At 38.7% G+C, this 19,960-nt stretch overlaps 1 protein-coding gene across 6 annotated transcripts in view; it reads left to right on the top strand.

Annotated features, from left to right (window-relative positions):
• Nucleotides 1-19,960, top strand: part of numb (NUMB endocytic adaptor protein) — a 572,878-nt gene that overhangs the window by 406,658 nt on the left and 146,260 nt on the right. For all 6 annotated transcript variants that reach the window (XM_068229273.1, XM_068229274.1, XM_068229271.1 and 3 more), the window contains one exon: nucleotides 18,405-18,476. In XM_068229273.1, the coding sequence (XP_068085374.1) occupies nucleotides 18,405-18,476 (72 nt within the window). The remainder of the gene's footprint in view (nucleotides 1-18,404; nucleotides 18,477-19,960) is intronic.

The raw sequence follows: 19,960 nt of genomic DNA, 5'->3' as shown, positions 1-19,960 counted from the left end.
ATCTAGCTTCTCCAACAAATGCAACATCCAACAGCTCATCAACCATACTCCAATCAATCAAACCATCGTCAAGATTCTTGGAAAACCGTTTCTCCACCGTTTTCAAGAATTCCATCGGATTAAACTGCCGACCATTAAACTTGGGTAATTCAGAGTCCTTCGTACAAGATACGTACCTATTACATATGCTGCTACCTAATTGGATTTGACTGATCTCCTGCCTTAATTTCACATGACATGATTTAATTCCTTCTTCCACTACCATTCTGGCATTTCCTTCTACTGACTTAAGGTCATCTTTTACCGACTTAAGGTCTTTCTCCAATTTCTCATTCTTCTCATCTATACGCTTCGCTAAAACGTTCTGATTGGATTTAATTCTATCTATTTCTTCTACTTTATCTTCCACTATTTTTATTCTCTTATCAAATTCCTTGCTGTTTTCAACAAATTCCTTCCTAACAACATTAAATCGGCATTCGATTTTCTCAGTCAATTCCAAGCGTTGAGATTCAACCTTATTATTGACTTCCTGAATTTCCCTGCTTTGATGGTCAAACTTCTGGTTCAATTCATCTATTCTACCATTCACAGCACTACTTAAACTATCAATTTTACTAGACAATTCAACACTCACTAAATTTAACTCCTTACTTTGATTCTCAATCTTACTAGACAATTCCGTACTAACTGAATTTAATTCACTATTAATACTGTATATTTCATTACTTAAAAAACTCAATTCACTCTTCAACTCTTTACTCTATCAATCTTGCTAGACAATTCAACATTATTATTATCGATTTTACTGGACAATTCAATATTATTATTATCGATTTTACTGGACAATTCAACATTATTATTATCGATTTTACTGGTAACAGCATTTAATTCAACACTCACTGAATTTAACTCTTTACTCTGGCTATCAATCTTACTGGACAATTCACCCTTCAACTCATTAAGTAGCGATTTAATCATACAGAGCATTGAAGACTCGCCTTGATTCCCTACATTCTGAGTTTGAGACGGGGTACTAGATTCCTCACATATCGTTGCCGATTGATCTTTCCTACTATCAGCCATTTCGCTACTCTCACTTAAATTAGATAAACTCAATGTGGTGGAATTATTTTGACTTCTCCTATCCTGATTCATGGTACCAGCAACTTTAACAACCTCTCTACTTCTCAATTTTATAATACTCGACCCGCTACAACATTTCTTCATACTCCAACATACATATCACGTACATATAAAACACTTCACTGACATAGTTTGTAGAATTCCATCCACACCTGACAAGTGCACCTACGCTTATCAGCCTAACAGATGTACCAATCATTCAGCCACACGTTGGGAAGCCAATTGTAATAAGTTGATGACTACTGATAAATAAAAATATATAAATAAAATTACTCAAAAACGTAATAAAATTAATAAGCATAATTAACCGAAATGTCCGTAGTATGGGCGCCAGAGTTCACCAGAATGGATCCCTCGAATTTAGATAAGAGCATGATAAACTTTATATCCCAGGGCGTGTACATAATGCTGCGTACTGGTACATCTGCTGCAGGCGTTACCTAACCTCCTGAAAACGACTAATTAGGTAGGAACTGCACCTAGGTTCATCAATAACACTGATTCTAAAATAGCTAACTATATTCTTAACAAACCTCATCAACATACAACATTATACATATAATACACACATAAAATATTGCTGGAAGACTCCATATTTACAACAACAACAATAATGAAAATCGTGGGAAAACGAAAGCGAGAAATAAGCTACCATTTGTAGATGGTCCGATGAACAATGTACATGTATGAAGATAAACACCCTTCACTGTCTCTATATCAATTCGATTTACCGATTCTCATAATCGGCAGTTATCACATCACACAGATACTGTACCTTGTACTACTGTGTTCACATATTTTAACACTTGTTGTAAAGATATATACACACGTCTGTCGATCCTCAACATATAAATTTATGGAAAGTCTGAGATAGCTTTCACCAACATATAATGCTAGGCCGCCACAAGTGCTACAATACTTAATGCGCAAGCACTCTCCACAATCAGCCACTTTCCACAAACATAACACGACTACGCTCCACGAACGTTTTAAGTCCAGTTCATTGCTGCCGTGTCACTCCAGTACCGTGTATCAGCACCACTTCCTTCCCGTACAGTGCGTCAGTTGTAGTTGTAGTTATCTACCTTCTCGTTCCTTTACAATCACCCTTACAATGTCTCTCATACAATCTCTTTGTTGCCGCCGTATGACCAACCTTTATAGACATCAACATCCCCCTCCTCTCAGATGAGACGTCTGGATTGGTGCTTGCCAGCCAATCATGAGTGATCTCAAATTAAGACCAAGCCCTGAACTACTTCTTCCTCCCAAGACAATAACAAACTCTGGGGAGTTTTCATGAATCACCAAACTTTCCTGGTACAACAACAAGCTTATCTTATCAGGCTGGGATATATACACGAGTAATGGAATTTCCTGACACAAGTACATCATAACAGACACTGGGGTAGCCAGATGACTCATTCAAATTACCAGAGTTATTACAGCAATGTTTTCCCACTCGTGCAAAACAAATTACTCATACCTACATATGTGGATATCTTCCAGCTTACCAATATAAATGGCAAAATATACAAATGAAATACTGACAATAAGAATAATAATAATAATAAATCGAATACTGACAATAATATCTCTAACTTCTACATATAATTCGGGGGTGTGATATATGTACTATCACAATATATAGGCACTATTACGCTTCTTTTACTGCAGTGTAATGTAATAATTCTATAACATAACCTCGATAAATTGCTTACGTTATTGTATATCTCGTTCGTATTTTACAGATGTCTGATTACTCTGATTTCTCGGATATATATTCTGATGATGAAAATGATTAATTTTGTCGGGCTCCTCGTGTGTTCTGTGAATGAGGAAATCCAGTGAGAGAATTGAGTGATAAGAAGTTAAAACTGAGGGATCACTTGGGAAAAGATACCGTGGAACTGCTAGAACTCAGGTTGCGTGATATTCTACTTAAAACCTACTAACTCCAATGCACATGTTGTTACTAACTTTGCCACGGGAAGTTTTCAGTTAGTTAGTCTGCAGAGCCATTCATCGCGTATCTAATGTCATTGCTGCACTGAAACACGAGTTTATCAAAATGCTCCCCGAACAAAATGACGTGAGGAAAATCAAGCGTGATTTTTTCGATATAAAACACTTCCCTGGTGTTATAGGCGCTATAGATTGTACCCAAAACCAAACCAAACCTCATGGCACTACAGCCCTTGAAGGGCCTTGGCCTACCAAGCGACCGCTGCTCAGCCCGAAGGCCTGCAGATTACGAGGTGTCGTGTGGTCAGCACGACGAATCCTCTCGGCCGTTATTCTTGGCTTTCTAGACCGGGGCCGCTATCTCACCGTCAGATAGCTCCTCAATTCTAATCACGTAGGCTGAGTGGACCTCGAACCAGCCCTCAGGTCCAGGTAAAAATCCCTGTCCCGGCCGGGAATCGAATCCGGGGCCTCCGGGTAAGAGGCAGGCATGCTACCCCTACATCACGGGGCCGGCATAGATTGTACCCACATACCTATAATATCTCCTGGGGGCGATAACGCAGAAGTTGATATGAATCGTCATGGGTAGTTTTCGTTAAATATTCAAGTTATTTGTGATGCTAGGCTCAGGTCCCTAAATATCGTAGCTTATAATCGAGCCCATAAAGCAACCAGGTCAGCAATAGAAAGAACATTTAGGGTTGTGTCTGAGTATGGGGCTAAGAGTGAAGTTAGCTCGTGTTCCAGTAATCATAGTTGCAGCATTCGTCTTGCACAATATCGCTGTAAATGCAGTAGATGAGGTCCCTGAAAGACGTGAGGCTGTGTTCGTTGCAAGAAGAGTATTCCAGTATCTGCTGCAAATGACGTTCATGGAAGAGAAAACACTGCTATAAGGACAGCAATTATTAATACCGTAGTGTATTTAGGTAACAATATTTAGGGCAGCAATTATTAATACCGTAGTGTATTTAGGTAACAATATTTACAAAAAATTACAGTTGGCTATTACGAAAAGTGGTTCAAACTAAATTATACGAACAGTTTACCTGCAACATAATGTACTTTACAACTATATACGTCTAATAACGCGACTGTACTATGCAATTAAACCCAGTCTTCCTTATTGTCCAGGCCTCACTTTCTCCTGTTCATTAAAATATCCATGTTTTAAATTTCATTATAATGTTTTAAGGTCTCAGTTTCATTTTATGCCAGGCGACCGTGACTTCGTGAGCACATCAGCTGTTTTCGAGGTCGAGGTGTGGAGATCAGCTGATTTGGAAGCAGGGGCCTGCAATAGAAGAAATAAAGAAGTGTAGGCCTATTGCTTGCCAACAAATTTAACAAACATAATACAGGATTAATGTATGATTTCCCTACTTACTTGTTCAATACAAATATTTGTCATTTTTCTTTATTTCTTTCTTTCGCTCGGCACACAGAATACGAATACGAATGAAAACATTCACACTGCTCAATTGCGACTCGTGACACTCGACTGTTTTTGCGCTGTTGAACGGGGATCAAAATTGAACTTGGAATAGTTGATCATAAATCACGACACCGGTCTGATCTCCAGTCAGTGATGTTTATACAATCGGCCCTTGTGTCGTAGTCTGATATATGGACTGAGATAAAGGAAGTGCAACAACAGAGGAAACTGAATGACTAAGAATACAATATGCAAAAAGCCGCACATTTAATAGCAAATAGTAAATGCCAGCCGGACAGAGGACAAACATGAAAAAAGGAGGATATGTCCTAAATGCCGGACTTGCCGGATGGTTGGTCACGCTATGTTAATATAAAGTAATCAGTGACAGGGTCCACTTCGTATTGTTGTGGGGGTGTTCAGGGGTTGAAGTAAGAATGTAAACAAGATTGTTATATGTCAATAGTAAGACTCCAATTAGAGTAGGGGACCCTCACCAGGGTTACTTGACTCAAGAAGGGGAAAGCATCACAATTTGTACTGGCGATTTCCAACAAAGCATGTTGCAAACTTTAGGCTGGGGAGACTATAGAGTAAGGAATAAGCTTGAGTGGCCCTTTTCATAAATGAAGATAATGTTGGAATTCAAGAGGGCAAATTCTGACATACTTGTGGAATAGAATAATTTTCTAAGGGAGATTTTTTTTATAAATTTCCAACTTCAGTGAAATCATTTAAGTAAATATTGATAAGGAATTTCCACCTGGGTCACATCAGAGGCGACTGAACATGGATCGACCTCTTTTGATACTAGAGATGACGAGCTTATCACTGGAGTCAACCCACCCTGGATGAAGTGGAGATAAGTATGTGACCGCAAGATAGCAAAGCATCTGCAACTTATGTTGTCTGTCATGATGCATCACATGGAACAGAGTGCTGGGGTGCGACTAAATATGTGCAGTCCATGTACCTCTAGACCTGTTTCACCATCTCCATGAAAACTCTAAATTACATGTAATGCTGATTTGAACCACATTAATCTCTATCCCATAAATATAATCATGAGTGTGAGAACTAGCACAAAATAAGTTTACTTTTTAATTTACTGTTTCTTGTAATTGTACCGGGCGGTACACCCCCCGCCGCTAATTCAAACTTTGCGCCAGTTGAAACTCCTCTACTGGAGGAAGCCTGAACTTTAACTACCATGTTAACTCTAAAGTTTCTCAGATGATGTCCCTACTTGTAAATTTTGAAGTTTTCTGAACTGTGTCGTTTTTGATGTATTTTTGTTTTGCCTGTAGTAAGAAGTGTGGACATTCTGTTCTAGATGGCACTACTGAAGGACTGCAATTATGCACCCTAGTACGAAGTGAAAGAACTGTGTTTTTGGAGAAATTTTGGGTTCATAAGTTTGTTCTTTGTTAAATTTCTTTCAGTCATTGTTTAAGTTGGCAATATTAACCCTTTCTTTCCGCCTGTTTTGAATTTGACCAATAAGGAATTTCTGTAATTAATTTTCCACCAATAAGGTGTTTCTTCTTCGTCTAGTGTAGTAGTTTTTGCCATTATCCAATAAAATGCTTGTGGGCGGGTGTTATCATTCTCGTAACGCCTCAAACTTTCCACGAGGGTATATAAACTGCTGATTTTCGGGTCTCTGCGCCACTTCAGTAACATCCATCTTTGTGTAAATTATGTAGCAGGGGGCGGGAAGCGCCTCTTTCTTCGGGCAGCAATTCAACCACCAGGTAATGGCCTTTTAATAACTTCTTTTCTTGTTAGCTCAGCAGTTTAACTCTCGGGGCAGGTCCGAAGCCTTTTACCATGTAACGTTCCTCTAAGATGTAAAGACACTTGGTATCTATTCTATCTTTTTAAACTGCAAATTGGGATAGAGAGTGCTTAACCCTTTCGAGCTCCCACTCATATTGCTTTGAGGTGAACTTATTTTCACAACCGTTTCTTCCCTTCTTATGTAATGTAAATCGTTTTCTTATATAAGTCACCTCTTTAGTATGGGATTAGCCCTTGCATTAGCGGCCTAGTGCCAAGTAGGTTTTAGTAAAGTATATTTCGAGTGCAGTTTTGCCTCCTCAAGTTGGTATTGTGGAGGCCATGTAATATTTCTGTTTCTTCACTGAATAGGCCTCAGTAGGTTGGGTATTTTTTTACCCCTGTGTGTATGTCCTTGGAGGACAGCTTGAACGTGGAGTTTGGTGTGGCCTTTGATAGGCTTGAACTTAAGAGCGGGTTGCTCTTTCTTAAAAATTGTTTTTGCGTGCCTCGAGGAGGCTTTACTGTGTAATTGGGAGCAAGAGCTCCTGGGCATGATTGGGGTCTTCTGCCCCTTTGTTGAATCTTGTATATGGGTCATGTTGGGCTTATAGCTCAAGAAGTGTGTGTCTGGCTCTCGGAGCCCAAATCCTGTAACACTGTAATTGTACATTCTAGTTTTGTTTCTTTGCTACTCTGTACCTGCCATTCTTGTTATTTCTTGATTTTGCAAAGAAAATATAACCTTGTTAAATTAACTTTAATTTCGTATTTTGAGACCTGTTCACCCCAGCACCTTCTTTCACCTCTGCACATCCACAATACTCCGTAACAGTAATGATTGAATTAGGTTAGATATGAAATATTGTTTCTTTCTCATTTGAAATATAATAGTTTAGGTATTAGACTAGTTTGAAACTCATTGACAAACACATGCAAAGAATTGCCACTCTAATTGGGAATAGTAGTATGCAATAAAGTAGTACGAGCAGTCTTGTACTTTGTACCCCTTTCGGCGACCACAGGATTGACCAAGCGTCTCAGTGTTGAAAAAGAACGTTCTGCAGAGGATGTAGTAGCAGGAATTGTTGCTACAAGTTTGATGAGCTTGAAAATTTCTGGCATACCCATGCGCAATTTATTAGTATGCATAAACTGCATTAAGTCTGAAACACTTTTCTCTTTTAAATCGGAAGATGAATACATCACACTTAATTCGGTTTTTAAGCGAACAATGTCGAAAAATGACCCATAGGTCTTTTCTAGGTCAGTAACATCACTGTCTGGAAACCTATTTCTGTGCTTCTCAAACAAATCACAATCCAACAGCGAGAAGCACACAAATTTCTTTATGCATTTAAAACACTCTCGTATTTGGAAAAGTACCGGTACATTGTCAATAATTTCATTGAATAGACGTTTGTATTTTGATTTTTCTGGTTCATCACTAATTCTTAGATTTTTAGAGCACGGCTGTCCTCTATAAACATCAATTTCAGTATCAACATGTCCATACAAACTATCAAAATCTTCATCTCTCATAGACTAGATATTTAAAAGCTCCTCAACCTTCTTGCCACAGTGCTGAATATCCAGACTTTTTGTTTGTAAAATATTGAACACAGTATCGGAGAATTAAAAAAATCTTGGAGAACACTGCCAGCAGAAATCTAGTGTTGAACTTAAAGTAAGAAGAACAAAAATCCTTGTGCTTTCAATGTAGTGTCTTCATCCCAGTTGTCTGAAGTATCCTGTACATGTTGAAAGAATTTCATCAGTTTATCATAATATTCCTTCACAGTATTAATAAGACGTGAAGCAAAATTCCATCTCGTTGGTGCTACTGTTGGCAACTTCTTCTGAACAAAATCTCGAAGAGCAGCTCTTCTCTTTGTAGACTTAAAAAAGAAAAAAAAAAGCAGCAAGTCCTGACTTTGTTTGGAAGAAAATTGTACATTCTTTGATTTTTGAAGCTGACTGCTGTAGTGTTAAATTCAATAGGTGGCTATAACAATGCACAAATGTTACATAAGGATAGGCCTACTGGTCTTGAAGTAGTTTATTAAGCCCAGAACAGCAGCACCGTCATATGTTTGAGCCACAATCTTTTCCTCACAACTGAACTCTTTTAAAATAGCACGAACATGATTTAAGAGGGCTCCAGCAGTGCGATCGTTTCTAACGTCAGCAAAACCAAGAAATCTCTCTTGAATTTCACCACTTTCATCTACAAAACGGAGTAAAGTAGAGAGTCGTGACTTATTAATAATATTGGACGTTTCGTCCAACATTATTGCCACAAAAGTTGCTTGTTTAAGCTCCTCCTTTATTCTTCTCACAATTACTGAACTTATTTCAGCTATTAAATCATTTTGGATTGCAGACGACGTCCCTCTAAAAATGGTGGAGTCTTTCAGATGAGCTGCCAGAAGAGGATCATATTCACTTATAATTTGTAGAAGTTTGATGTAATTCCCTCTGTTTATGGAACTTGCAGACTCGTCATGTCCGCGAAATGGTAGTTCTTGTTTTGCTAAAAAACACACTTCATCGATCAGTCATTTAAGTATGTCACGATTTTTCTTTACCTTTTCATTATGAAGTTGGTCACTGATGCGTTTCTTTTCATCCAGCTGGTGGTCGATCCTTGTACGCCCAAAGCTATTTAACTGCAAGAAACACTTCATATGGTTTGCAGATTTCTCATGTCTTGCAATGGACAGTATCAAGGTGTTCAAATTGTCAAAGCCACTTTTACAGCATACCGGTTCACCGTTATCAGCAGAAAATAGTAAACACGGCCAGCAAAACAGTATTCAGTTTCTTGGACCCTGTCAACCAGTGCGTATTATTATATTCAGATACAGAGAACGAACGTACATATTCTCTATTTTTCTCTCTGTGCTGTCTTTAAATCTGGCAGCGCCGGACAGGAATAGAATAGATGATCAGGAACTTGTAGTACACTACTCACTGATACAACACACTACAGTCGAGCCGCTGGCTGTCCGGCCCTGACGTTTCTCAGACAGTGTTGCCGATTTTGAACCATACGATATAAACAAACACACACACCTAAAATATTTCACGTATACGTAGATCAGATTCTGTGTTAATGCGACGGAAATGCGTACGGAAATATGCGAAAATTACTTCTAATATATTGAAAACCAACACTAGTGTAATCATAATAATAAAACGTTCCAATTAAAATTAACTGCACTCCAAAACAGCGTAAATATAACAAAACAATCCAGTCGAAGTTATGCACATTCCAAGAACAGCGTAAAGATAATAACAAAACACTGCAGTCAAAATTAAGCACACTCAGAGAATATAATAACTGTAACTCAAAAACAGCAGGCTATAGACGTAATATAAAATAACAACATGAAAACCGAACTGTGTGAATAGTATCACCGTAATTTTAATAAGTCAGAATTAAAAAAACCTGAAAATAGTATCAACGTGGCAATAAAAACGTCACTGTTACAATAAAACTTCAACATGCTCATAGAATAGTAGTGTCGAAATAATAAAATATTGTAATGAAATGAAACAAATGATGTACTCACAGGGACTAATCCAAAGGGAATACGCCACACTCTCCGAAAATATCGGTGTCTTCGTCCTTGTCACTAATATTACTGGAGTCACTGCTATCATCCTCATCCAGGGAAATAATAAGTTCTTCCACTCGACATTCAACAATTCCATCCGCTTCTTTTGCCTTGTGTAAATCTTCCCAGGTGTGACTCACAACACTTTTCCACTTATCCGCTGTAACAAGTTTGACTGCCTCGTGCACTAAGCGTTCAACATCAGTCAGACGGAAAGATTTGTTGTTTTCGGCAACATATCCTTTAACTTGTGCCCAAATTAACTCGATTGGATTAAAGTGGCAGTGGTAAGGAGGAAGCCTAATTACCCTATGACCCTGAGCCGTAGCGATGGAGTCCACTTCGTAGGTGCAAAATCTAGGCTTATGGAGTTTTACACTTTGTAGCAGCTCCGCCTTTGTCATTTCTGCAGATATCCCCGGTACATTATTTCCCACCAACCACTGAAGAATGATATCTTTTCTGTCTTTCATTGTCGGTGCTTTGTTTAGTTGCACAGAGTGATAGGGGGCATTGTCCATAACAATTACGGAATTGGGACTTATGTTTGGTAGCAAAGAATTTTTAAACCACGTTGTGAAAGTTATCCCATTCATTTCTTCGTGATAATCACGAGTGCTCTTTGATCTGAAAAGAAGCATAGCTCCCGGAACAAATCCATTAATGCCACCTGCATGAAGCAAAATAAGCCTACTTCCCTTCCCAATAGGTGCTTTGAAAGTCCCTGCTACAGTTTCATCTGTCCAGGCCACCGTTTTAGAATGTCCGGCATTTACCCACGTTTCATCTAACCACACCACTCTATCAGGACTAATCTTCAGAATTTCCCTCAAATCTGCCTCGCCATGCTACAATTTCACTTCTCTCCATCGCAGTTTTTCTCCCTGAAAATTTCTTCCAACGAAAGCCAAGTTCTCTCAGTATTTTACTTAAACTGGTCTTTCCTCCACTGAATAAGCGAGATTCTTTCAAAGAGTCAAGTAATTTATCACGCGTGGGAAATTCCCTCCTCTTGTAATAACTATAAATATGTTGCCTTATCGCATCCTTTTGAAATGCATCTAGTGATGTCTTGGGACAATGTCTTGGTCTTCGTTTTTCAGGAGTACGCAGCACTTCAGAAGGTGTATTAAGATCCACTGGACACTTCTCTTTCGTAACACTTTTCACGGTTGTCCTACCTACTTTTAAAGCGTCACAAACCAACACCTCCTAGATAATAAGGCCTCACAACAGCGCTGTGACGTCACGCTACGGAGGCGATCGCAATCCAAAGAAACGCAAAGCATGGTCACACACAAACATGATTTTAATGCTTTTAGCTTGTGGAATAACTTATTTACCAACAAATAAAGTTTAAATTTTAGAGGACATTGAATTATATTGCCGTTATTACCGTATCTTAGAGATACTGTCATTAAAGATAAACAACACACTGTTTTAAATCACAGCAGCATTTACAATGTTAACTTACTCCAGGCTGACACAGAACTGAAATTCACAAACATATTTCAATTGGCATAGGCACTGAATAGACAGTAAATGATTTTAAAATAAAAAGAGAACGCATAAAATTAGTTTAGGCCTAACATTTAGACTGTACTACAAAAATATGATACACTAACTTCACATTTATTTACAAACTTCCATTTTGGGAAAATTTAGAAAAACACCGAGTTCATAATATTAAGGAAGAGGAGCATAACATTCACCTGGTCTGTAGGTAGGCCTAGGTCCAAATTATAACATATTGGCATTAAAGTTAATAAGATATACATCATATATCAAGCATGCTAGTAATGCAAAATGACTTCGATACTTTTGCCTATTACATGAGTACTGTACACACCTATTTTGAGAAAATTACAGACTTTCTTGAATTTGTACAATATTTTGTGGATTCATTAGTTTTGTTCCTGCAGTAGTTATTTATTAGAATAGTTGTACACTTCCAAATAATGTTGTAATACAAATATTCTGAAGTGTGCTCCGTACATTCATTCCTGTCGTCTATACATTCATCAGCTGAGAGAACAATTTGCAGGGTCACATCACTTACATACTTCTTATGGTTATTTAAGCTAAGGAATTTTCTCTCACTTTCTGGCCTCAACATCTTTTTTATGATGACATATGTGTATGTAACTAAGTGTACAGCTGTTTCTGCAGGATATTTCAAATTGCCCCTATTGAGGCTGTCAATAACATTATGATGACTGTTTCTAACAGTAACATCTTTCAAAACTAAGAAATCTGCACAGTAATTAAAATTTAATTTCTTGAGAAGAGAATGACAACAATAACCTGCTATGTATGTTAAAACACTTGCAACACCAGATGTGCTGTCAAGATCTGAGTCTGTTACATTGATCTCACCTGTAAATGTTTGAAATGAGGAAACTGCACAATAATCATGATCTAACAGTATATCTTCATCAACAATATCATTTACAACAATTTTCCTACCATTAGAAATGGGAAGTTCAATTGAATTCAAGATTCTTATTTTTTTCTCAATTTCAAACACCTGTCGAACAGAAACATGGTATTGGCCACCTGCAAGTTGCCTGTATTCACCAAATCGTGCCTCTAATGCATCTGTCTGAAACTTTCCAGGAAGAAAATATGACCATTTCAGTACTTCAGAACAAAACTCTGTTAGCTGTATAAGGCAGTGAGTTGTTTGAGTAAGAGCCCTATGCGTTTGACTAGACAATTTGCCACATTTCAGACCTAGATTATCCCAGTGATCTAACCACTGAACAAACTTCATTAAAAAACCCTTCCGTTCATCACCAGGTTTGTTGGTGAGAGGCTGTTGAAATTTATCATTAAGTCTTACACCTTTGAAAGGGGTCTTCACATTAACAATCTGCCACCAGGTAGTGATTACTTTTACAAATTCAGCTGTGCCCTCATATGATGTTAAATTGTGCTTTTCTCCTACAACTAGTAAAGCATTTACTATATGGTCATTAAACAACTGACACACATATTTCACATTTTGTCTTTCAAAACTTGAAGGCCATAGAGCTTTGACAGTCAAACCATACCCATGCTTTACAAGGTCATTCCCTTCAGCCTCAAACAAGTCCCTTATAGCTTTGAAAGATGCAACTTTAACTTTAGAAAAATCATCAAAGTCAGGATACACAAATTCCAAACCATTAGTTTTCTGGTTGAGCCAATTATTTCTGATGCATTTAAATAAATGCACAGTGTCAATGAGATAAAAAAGAGACTTGTTAGGATTTCCAGGATTACAATACTCAGTTTTAAGTTGAGGTGGATTTGAAAATTTTGACATTGCTTTGGTGTTGAGAGCATTATTATCGGTCACAACAGCCAGAACATTAAACCCCATAGATTCCAAACCAACAATAACCTTTGACATGATACTGTGTAAATCATCACCTGTTAACTTGGACACAGGGAGAATATGAACTACTTCCTTCTTTGATGATAAAATGCTCTGAATCATAAATACATGTGCTGATGTAGCAACATTGGTAGTGTTAGCACATGAGCCTACAATGTTCCCTCCCTTGAAGTCCATGTATGGTTTAATGTGAATTTCATCTACCATCAATGTTACAAATTTGTCGTTCTGTTGAAAACCTTGAACTTTCTGTTTTATATATTCCAGAAAATATGTAGGGTTCTGTTCTAATATTGGGCTACCATTCAGACTGGAACATACTCTTTTCAAAGTATTAACATGTGGCAAAATTAAATTACTTCTATGTCTCATAAATTTGTAAGCATGAGGAGAAATCAGTTGGAAGATTGAACAAATAACAAGAAAATCATTATCATACTCCCTTTCGTGTTTAGGAACTAAGGAAAGTTTTAACTGTGATTTTATTAAATTAAACGTGGGGTCATCTTCCTCAGTGATCAATTCACCCACTAGGCCTAGAATTAACTTATTTGTTGTATCTTTCTGCACACTGTTACACTCATTCCCTGTAATGTACCTATGGAATTTTGTAACTAAAGAATGTACTTCATTTGTGTTGGTAATTTTGTCTACATTAGAAAATTTACACTGCAACAAAACCCCTTTAGAATACACTTTTGAGGTCATGTCCTCTTCAATTATTATATATGCTATGCAATGTGGTTGCTTTAATGTATCCATGTACAGAAAAATTACTTGCATTTCCTTCACAACAGTACACCAACCATCAGGTAACTTCAACATGTTTATTTTACTTTTGAGTTGTGTTAGATTGTGGACTGAAATTCTGTCTGTGTATGAGGCATGACTGTTGATACTATCTTCAATTGCTCTGTTTATTGATTCCCTCTCTATTCTACTTCTCTTTTTGTCCGGTTCTTCTCTTGAACTGGTAGAATGTGAAGATAAATATGATGGACAGTTGGGAAAGATACAGGGGACTGCATTCTCTGACAGTCGTGGACTTGGAAGAGGAGCAGTTAAAGTTTCTCCTGTCTTTGAATCAGTAGCAGTTACTTCCCACAAGACATCACTGGCTTTGAAATGTCTGTGGCATACCTATAAAATAAGATACCACTGTGAGCCAACTTCATGCATTTACAGAGTGAATAGGCCTACATATGTAGGCATGTAGTTTAATGTGTATAATAAATCTAATTTGGGTAATAATAATAATAATAATGTATCCCTTGATTGTAAGCTAACATAACCTCATATCTTACGAGAGTAAACATACCTACATATCACCAGTTGCTGCGTGTAGTTTAATACCTAATACGTCTATGTGCATTATGATTATGTGAGAATGTAAAAGTAACAGTTACTCACCACCGAGTATTTAGTAACTCTGTAATCTTGTCTTGGAATTGCACGTAACCATCTCTGCTGCATAACCTCATCTTTCGGGAACTTAAACACATGGACTTTATCATTATCGTAATTTCCCTTGCAGTTGGGCACACAACACTTTAGCACCATTGTACACAACGATTCGCAACTGGTACAATTAAAATAATTAAAACACTTCTACATAATTGCACCAACACGTTGCCACACTCATTGCTTTCTTAACACTGAGAAGGTTCAAGTTTGCCTCCCGGTAGTGACGTCACGGTAGACATGCCGAACAGTTGTGAGGCCTTATTATCTAGGAGGTGTTGCACAAACTCGATCCTCCACTTTTGTAACAGGAAGAAGAGGCCCACCGTTATCACGCTCTTTCTCAAAATATTCACGAAGCCGGTATATAAATTCACGGCTTTGGCTTTTATAACAACTCATTTTTTTCTTAGTCGTTTCCGATGATCCACTGGCCATGTCACAATAACAAAAACAAACGGCTTACACACACAGTGAACGCGTACACTTCATGCAGGCTAGCGAGCAACTGAGGCCACGTGTTTCTCTTCAAAGCAGTGGCATCACCGCACTAGCAGTACAAGAGAGTCATGGTGACATGAACGGTGATTGGTGCTTGCTGTTAAATCTTAAATCTGGCGCGCCAGTGACGTCAGGCATTGCAAACCGTGACGATTATTCTACCACTAGCAGAACTCTTAGTATTCTTTTTGGTAACATAACTTTAATTAAAACAATAATATCAAATCGACGAGGGGTGTAGGTTTCAATGATTTAATATTAAAATCATACGGCACATTGTAATTTTATAATAGTGTTTTCAAGGTTATATGTATAGTTTTAAATCGCCGCAGGTTGGCAATACTATTCTCTACTCTTATTTTTTCTTTTCATCACAATCTGTCAGGGCCGGACATCCAGCGGCTGGACTGTAGATATGTAGCTTTCAGACCAGAGCTTCCAACTACACATTACAAACGTGACAGCTTGAAACCGGCCTTGGAGAGAAGAAACCTGCGCGCGCATACGTTTCTCGCTGTGTCGACAGCTCCGCTGAAGCTCCTTGAGGCCGCTACACACGTTCAATTCGGCTTGTCAGTTAGAATTGACAAATCTAACTGAAGCAGCAATCACATACACACGTTCAGTTTGGTGTGTCAGTTCGATGTGGTTGTAACACCAAAATTTGGTCGTGCTTGTGTTTCTGAAATTCCAACTTAATGTTTTTCGGACCATGCTGCCATATTTAGCTAGATACCTTTGAAATGTGGTGGCGGCAAATTGAAAAATTTCACGTGCTCTTGTTTGGAAACAAAGCCATGTGCTTTTTTTGACAGGTGTCATCTGCCATCTTTAATCAACAGAGCACCGTGCTGCTATCATGCGGTACATGTGATATAACACAATCTAGGCCTCTGAAAATGCTAGGGCATCACCCTGAAAGTGACGCGCAGTTCCCAGTGCAGTTCACTGCATAGTGAACGGTTTGATAAGGAATGTGCATTGAGTCAGAGAACTCGTATTGTGTGTCAGCGCTGAATTTGTAGCTAAGAGTGTAGTATCTGTTACTCCTGCCGTACCTACGAGCTGTCGCGACTTTTCGTCAAACGCAGATAGTACATACAATGACTTTTATTTACAGTGTATTAAGATGAAACGGTAACCACTCAGCTTGTTTTTGACAACACGAACAGATGGCAGACACCATATATATAAACCGTTGCCTACGTTATAATACAAGGCCTGGAAATAGAGCCCGTAAAACGCTATGGAAGTGGTTACACTGAAGTTCAATGCCGGGCCGCTAGGATCGCTATCTTGCCCCCTATCTACCAGGCTCGCGCCTTTAAACGTGTTCATTAACTGAGTTGGTTGTGAATGTATTATGTATTTGTCTGATGTTAAGCATTCGCAGTTCCAGTCATGGTTTATTCACGAGAAATTAAAGGTAGTGGAATTTCGTTTCACAAGTTTCCAGTAAATGTTCAATGTTCGAAACATTATACAGAGGAAGTATTACGCATGAGATACGACTTCAAGCTGATCGAAGTAGGCCTCTGTTCCTAAGTTTTGATCCGAGTTACGTCATAAGAATCGGGCGATCCCAAAATTTGTCACTGGACTTTTTTAAACTATGCTACCGTGACCGGCAATCATTTGAGAGGCATCTTCAAACTCAGAAATCTTAAATTAGGAAACCAACGAGGAAAATAATTTGCCCAACAAATTTCACGAAAATGAATGTAGCAACAGCTAAAAATATTGTATTTTCCCCTGAAACAATTTCCGGTTTGTAAAGTATGGAGGTGGTTTTGTCCCGAGAGCATAAAATACAGTTTAAACTAAGCCATTTGTTTTATGGAGAATTTTATTAAATTGTTCAATGCGCATAACGTCTGCAACACCTCACATGGGACATATTCAGGAACGAGAACAAACGAGCATCTTTTAACCGGGCGAGTTGGTCGTACGGTTAGGGGCGCGCGGCTGTGAGCTTGCATCCGGGAGATAGTGGGTTCGAATCCCACTGTCGGCAGCCCTGAAGATGGTTTTCCGTGGTTTCCCATTTTTACACCTGGCAAATGCTGGGGCTGTACCTTATACCTTAATTAAGGCCACGGCCGCTTCCTTCCAACTCCTAGGCCTTTCCTATCCCATCGTCGTCATAATACCTACTTGTGTCGGTGCGATGTAAAGTCACTAGCAAAAAAAAAAAAAAAAAAAGCATCTTTTAGTACTGAAGATGAACTCCTCAGTTATTGGCGGGTAACTTCGTCAATCCTATCAGGTTATTCCACTGAAGCTCAACTTGTAGGATTCCAGCAAGATATATCTTGGATTCTGGAGGTCAAATGGACAGTATCGCGATTGACATGTCTAAAGCATTTGATAGGGTGGATCATGGGAGACTACTGGCAAAAAATGAGTGCAATTGGACTAGACAAAAGAGTGACTGAATGGGTTGCTATATTTCTAGAAAATAGATCTCAGAGAGTTAGAGTAGGTGAAGCTTTGTCTGACCCTGTAATAGTTGAGAGGGGAGTTCCTCAGGGCATTGTTATCGGACCTTTATGTTTTCTTATATATATAAATGATATGAGTAAAGGAGTGGAATCGACCTAGTAATAGGTCATCATAAACAACATAACTTCCGCTCAGTGCTTCGTCAGTTGGAAGAGTTACTATTTTTAATATATTGCTGCTCAATATCCCACATGGTATGTACTTTTAAAAAGACTGTACTTGTGTTTACATTGTTTATCGAAGAAAAAATATTTACGCTTTAATTTACTTCAGGCTGATGATGACCTATTACTAGGTCGAAACTAGTCCCTATGTAATTTAAACTATTTACATTTTGTATTGAAAAGGTGGACCCAAAATAATATATTCATTTACTCTATTGTAATCACAGTTCAATACGGATCTATCATTATGAAACTTATTTCTTTTAACTGCTTTAGAAAAGTATTGCAATTGCGCAGCAAGCTCGGAGAAATCGCCCCTGGTGTACACATGAGCACAAAACTTTAGGGTGTATGGGGGGAGAAAGAATGGTAGTGATTTTTGATTGTTGTGAGGTATGTCGCTCCAAGTGTTAGGTCAGCCTCATTCACAGATCTGTATTGTGTTCCAGTACCTGGGCTGCGTGGAGGTGTTCGAGTCCCGTGGCATGCAGGTTTGTGAAGAAGCCCTCAAGGTGTTGCGGGTAAGTAAGATATTGTTCACTCTTCTTTCACCTCGTGGAACCCTGATCTTGTCAGCATTTTCCTCTTATCTCGCTTCTCATCCAACATCACTGCATCATCAGTCTGTTTTCTTTCATTCTATACTTTGTTTAATGTGAAATGTGTATGAAGCTTGGAAAAAAACAGAATTATCACCCAATGTTTCCAGTCATTTTCTGCACTCATGGCTTGGAACGCTGTGCAACTTACTTTAACAATGGTATGTCGGAATGCCCACATACTGTCTATGACCAGAGTGTACAGGAGCCGGGAAGCTGTGATGACGTTGCATGGAATTTAGCATTACTCCCTCTTCCACCCTGTGTTCTCATTCTGCATCTCCTCTTTTGTAACACACTTCTTAGAAATTCAATTTCTGTGCCAATATTTAAATTTGACACATTTTTTAATTATTAACAAATACATCGCAAATGGGAAATATCCCGGTGCAATGGTCACTTACAGTAGTGTAATGAAAATGGAAATCCACAGCCTGTCATTCGACCGGGCCCATCTAGCGGCAAGGATAGGAATTGAGCTGGCTGCCGCACTCCTCTGGGGCATTAATTAATGAATGGCAGACGAAATGAAATGATATCGGAGTGTGTTGTTGGAATGAAATATAACAGGGGAAACCGGAGTATCCGGAGAAAAACCTGTCACGCCTCCGCTTTGTCCAGCACAAATCTCACATGGAGTGACTGGGATTTGAACCCCAGGACCCAGTGGTGAGAGGCTCTTACAGTAGTGTAATGATAAACAATTACCCAACAACAAGCTATTCCATGGAAAGAAAATATTACAAGAAATGCTACTAGTTTAACATTCTAAATCCAGCAGAAAACAGGGAGAGTCCCAACCATTTGCTGGCAGACTTGAGGAATATAAAAGAGCTGTTGCGGACTAAACACACGTCCCCCTGAGGGTGGGGAACGCAGGCGAAGAATACATCCACGGTATCCCCTGCCTGTCTTGAGAGGCAGCTAAAAGAGGCAACAAAGCGATGATTTTGTCGCCATAAGACCTGTCTGTTGGTGCGACGAAAAAACAAATAGCAAAAACAAACAAACAAAAACAAAGGGATGATCAAATTTGAACCATGGGATAACCTGTAATTAGTACCATTATGCGGGGAACACCATGGGTTGTCTTTACTTGCGAGTAGTATGTCTGTTGGGTACACAAGAGGTTTGTCATTAGTAGCAACAGAGTATGAATCAGGGTGGGGTTTACATTACCTGTGATTAGTACCACTACATGCGGAACACTATGGGCTTACGTTGCTTGTAATTAGTACCATTATGTGAGAAATGCCACGGGCCTGGGCGTTACCTGTGATTCATACCACTGTATGAGCGACACCGTGGGTCTGCGTTGCCTTTGATTAGTACCCACTACGTGGGGAACACCACAGGATAGTGGGAGTACCTGTGATTAGTACACCTATGTGAGGAACACCATAGGT

Source organism: Anabrus simplex, chromosome 9 (genome assembly GCF_040414725.1).
Source record: "Anabrus simplex isolate iqAnaSimp1 chromosome 9, ASM4041472v1, whole genome shotgun sequence".
Classification (NCBI taxonomy): domain Eukaryota; kingdom Metazoa; phylum Arthropoda; class Insecta; order Orthoptera; family Tettigoniidae; genus Anabrus; species Anabrus simplex.
The sequence above is the reverse complement of the archived record's forward strand: the minus strand, read 5'-3'. Positions and strand labels throughout refer to the sequence as shown.